The sequence below is a fragment of the Malania oleifera genome, chromosome 9, assembly GCF_029873635.1.
Source record: "Malania oleifera isolate guangnan ecotype guangnan chromosome 9, ASM2987363v1, whole genome shotgun sequence".
NCBI classification, from domain to species: Eukaryota; Viridiplantae; Streptophyta; class Magnoliopsida; order Santalales; family Ximeniaceae; genus Malania; species Malania oleifera.
The window spans coordinates 21966101-21969719 of record NC_080425.1 but is presented as its reverse complement, the minus strand read 5'-3'; the positions used below and the strand labels follow the sequence as shown (position 1 = coordinate 21969719).

Sequence of the window (3619 nt, the reverse complement as noted above, 5' to 3'; positions counted from 1 at the left end):
TCAAAATATTCTCGTTTCTGCCCCTAGATTTTCAGCTTATCAGCAACCATCTCCTCTTCAGCCCCAATACGATATATCTTTTCAAGAGACGGTGCTGAAAGCCCTTAAAGGGATTGAAGTTGATCGCCAAGTTGATTGTAAATACTTCATTCTCAATCCCAGTCTATCGCCAAGCTAGAAGCCACTATGGGGCCACTAGCTACCTCATTGAGTAGAAGAGATGAGGGTAAGTTGCCAAGTCAGCCTCTAGTGAACCCTAAGGGCCAATACGGGGTAGAATTTGAGCCAACTTCCAAACCTTCGTCATATCAAGAGCAAGCCCAGGCTTTAACCATTCTTTGGAGTGGTAAAGAGATAAATAATAGGGTTGGCGAGAAGTTAGACCAAGAAAAGGGTAAGGAGAAGATGAGGGAAGAACCCAAGGATGAACTATGTAATCCCCCTCTTCCTAATATGGTAGCTAATATCGAAACACCTGCCCTTTTCCAATGATGAAGCACTTCACCATTATGTCCCTATAGTGCCATTCCCTGTAGCTCTTCATGCACCCTCTAAATCTAAGAAGGAAACTAATATTGAGTTCATCATGGACACATTTATATAAGTCCAGGTCAATATTCCTCTTTTAGATGCTATCAAGCAAATGCCTATGTATACCAAGTTCCTCAAGGACTTGTGCACACAAAAGTGAAAGTCGAGGGTGCACATGATCAAACAAGTTAGGCTGGCCAAGCATGTGAGCTCAATTCTATTAAGACACCTTCCTCCAAAACTGAAAGACCCCAGCACTCATACCATTTCATGTGTAATTGGCGATCACACCATTGATACAACTCTTTTAGATTTGGGGGAGAGTGTGAACTTACTTGCATAATCGGTCTACCAACAATTTAATTTAGGAGAGCTGAAGCCCACCCCGATCACTTTGAGTTTCACCAATCGATCAGTAAAAAGACCTCGGGGTGTGATAGAGGATGTCTTGGTTAAGTTAGTTCTATTATCTTATTGACTTTGTTGTCTTAGATATAGAACCTTCTAGCCCAACCAAGGATCTGATCCCTATCCCATTAGGAGGACCATTCTTAGCTATGGCTAATGCCTGCATTCAGTGTAGGAATGGGATCATGGATATGTCCTTTGGCAACATGCAGCTGCAGCTGAATGTATTTCAAGCTTCCCAATATCCACCCGATGATGTTCAAGTTGTGCACATTGACATGATAGATAAGTGTGTTGAGGAAGTGGCTCCCTCGATTCTATGGAAGGACCCTCTACAGGATATACTTCAGCTTAAAAGTCCCTCTATATGTTGCCTGGAGGACACATATGAGCATATTCTTACCATTCATGATTTGGTCTCCAGTTTAGAGGGACGACTATGGGTAAGTGAGACATGGTTTAATGAGGAAATAGTGGATGAAACCCTTATCTTTGAATCAAATCGAGTAGTCATTGCATCTAGCTGAATACGGTAAACTTAGTACTTTCAGGAGGCAACCCGAGTAGTTTTATTTTCTTTTTGAGTCCTTAGGTTGCATAGTATAGTGTATATAGGGTTTAGATTCTTTAGAGTAGGTAATAAATTAGTTTGGGGTGCGACTAGGGCACGACCAGCATGCATAGGGACACCCTGGTCAAGCCCTGAAAGTCTTATGAACTTCTAAAGTACTGATAAGTTCAACTAGGGGCACGACCAATAATGCTTTGGTGCAACCTAGTCGAGCCTCTAAAGTCTTTGAACTTTCAAATCTACCGATAGGTTTGATCGGGGCATGACCAGCACTCAATTTTGGTGCAACCTAGTTGAGAGTTAATGTTCCTCTTTCAGTGGGGGGTGCAACTAGGGTGTGATCAGCCAATAGTTGGAGCAACCTGGTCGAGCCTGTTAAAATCATGTTTAAACTTCTTTCTCTAGCGAAGCTAGAACCACTTTTCTTCTTGGTTCTTTGCCCCTCCCTCGTCGCACCCACTCCCTACCTGGTCGCCAGAGCATCCTCCTCCTTCCCTAACCTTCGACAACCCTCCAATGAGCTACCCTGGCTTCGGTGGCGTCCCCCTTTGTGCGAAACCTAGTTCCGCACTCCTAGGGTTTCGGCCCTTCATCTTCCTTGCTATTGTGGCCCTTCATTTCATCTTCCATTTCCTATAGCCACATAGGAAGTCTCCTCTTATTTTGCACATTCATTGCTAGCTCGACCTCCTTCACCAATCACATGCTCTCCTACATATCCGTCTCTGCCTACTCAGGTCACTCCACCAACTAGTCTAGTTGTCATGATTGAGGTTAAGTCTTCCAGTGAGAGTAAATCGGAGGCCCCTATTGAGGAGATTCCACTTTTAGCTATTGCTATTTTGGGTAAGGTCCAGTTCCCCCGCACGATCCACCGAGGAGCCTTCCTAGAGCCAGCTACTACATCTCTGATCTCAGCCACAATGCCTCCTTAGGTTGAGCCTTCCCAACCAGTTCCTGCCATTACTGCAGCTCTAATTCTACTGGTGAATGTCTCAAAAGCCCTAGCTCCTCTTTAGATGGTCACACCACCTACTCATGCCATTCCTATCCTGTGCCGCATGGTGGAGGACTCCACTCTTCCTAGGAACTTTAACAAACCTTCTACCTCATCTGCGCCACCTCCTATTCCACCGCACGCCGCTACTCCACCGCCACCTATCCCAACTCCATATGCTCCACCAGCAGCACCTGTGCTGGTACCACAGGCCCCAGCTACTCGTATGCCTCCTCCTACTCCAGCTTCGCCTGATTCGCCAGCAGTGTCTAGTAGTGTTTTTAAGGAGGAGGAGATTGCTTCGAGATCTGATGAGGGCACTCCTTCCAATGCATTTGGTGATCTTGGGGGTAGCTATTCTGATTATGATGTCGACGGGTCTACCAAGGAAGATTAGGTATAGGGCAGGATACTTAGGGTCCTCATTTGTGCATTCTGTTTATGTATTGTGCTCATGCACTTTTTTCTTCTTTTTTTTTTTTCTTTTTGTATCACTAGGCTTTTGAGTGATTGTACCTATGCTTCAGATGTTTCTATCTATATTGTACTGCCTCTAACATTAATGAATATACGTGGTGCTTTTGGTCTCTCCTTGTCTTTTGTGCTTCGGTGTACCATTGCTACTTTTCTATGTCTGCATTTTATGTGGTTGTTACTTATGTAAGTACACTATTTGATCTTATAGCACCGTGTAGTGTTTCTTTCCTATGCTTTCCAAGTTCTTTCTTTCCATACTTCAATAGACACACTGAAGTTTTAAGTTGGGGGTAGGGGTTAGGAAAACACCACATGACACATTTTAAGCACAAAAATGATAGAATTTTAAAATTTTCAATGCACATTGTCTATTACATACCATTTTAGCACCTTTGATACCCTTTACATAGTTCTATATAGCCTATATGGTACATGTTTAGGCCGTATCATTTAGCTTAGTTTATTATGCTCACGAACAATGTAATGAGTTGTTTGTGCATAGTTGCACATGGTATAGCCAACGTACTTATTTTCCCACTCTATAAGGGTTAACTAGTGGTTCATTTGTTTTAATACTGTTGTTTAAGTTATTTTATTCATATGGCACTTCACAAGGCTAGGACACACTTTCAATT

General features: G+C 43.2%; 1 protein-coding gene across 1 annotated transcript; it reads left to right on the top strand.

The window, feature by feature from the left end:
* The first annotated feature begins 2529 nt into the window (after positions 1-2529).
* On the top strand, positions 2530-2904 carry LOC131163385 (protein TRACHEARY ELEMENT DIFFERENTIATION-RELATED 7A-like). Its single transcript, XM_058119980.1, has one exon. The coding sequence runs from the start codon at positions 2530-2532 to the stop codon at positions 2902-2904; it is 375 nt and encodes a 124-aa protein (XP_057975963.1).
* The last annotated feature ends 715 nt before the right edge of the window (positions 2905-3619 follow it).

Bases quoted from the DNA above. Each gene is read 5' to 3' on its own strand.
- LOC131163385 (XM_058119980.1), top strand. From the start codon at position 2,530: ATGGTCACACCACCTACTCATGCCATTCCTATCCTGTGCCGCATGGTG.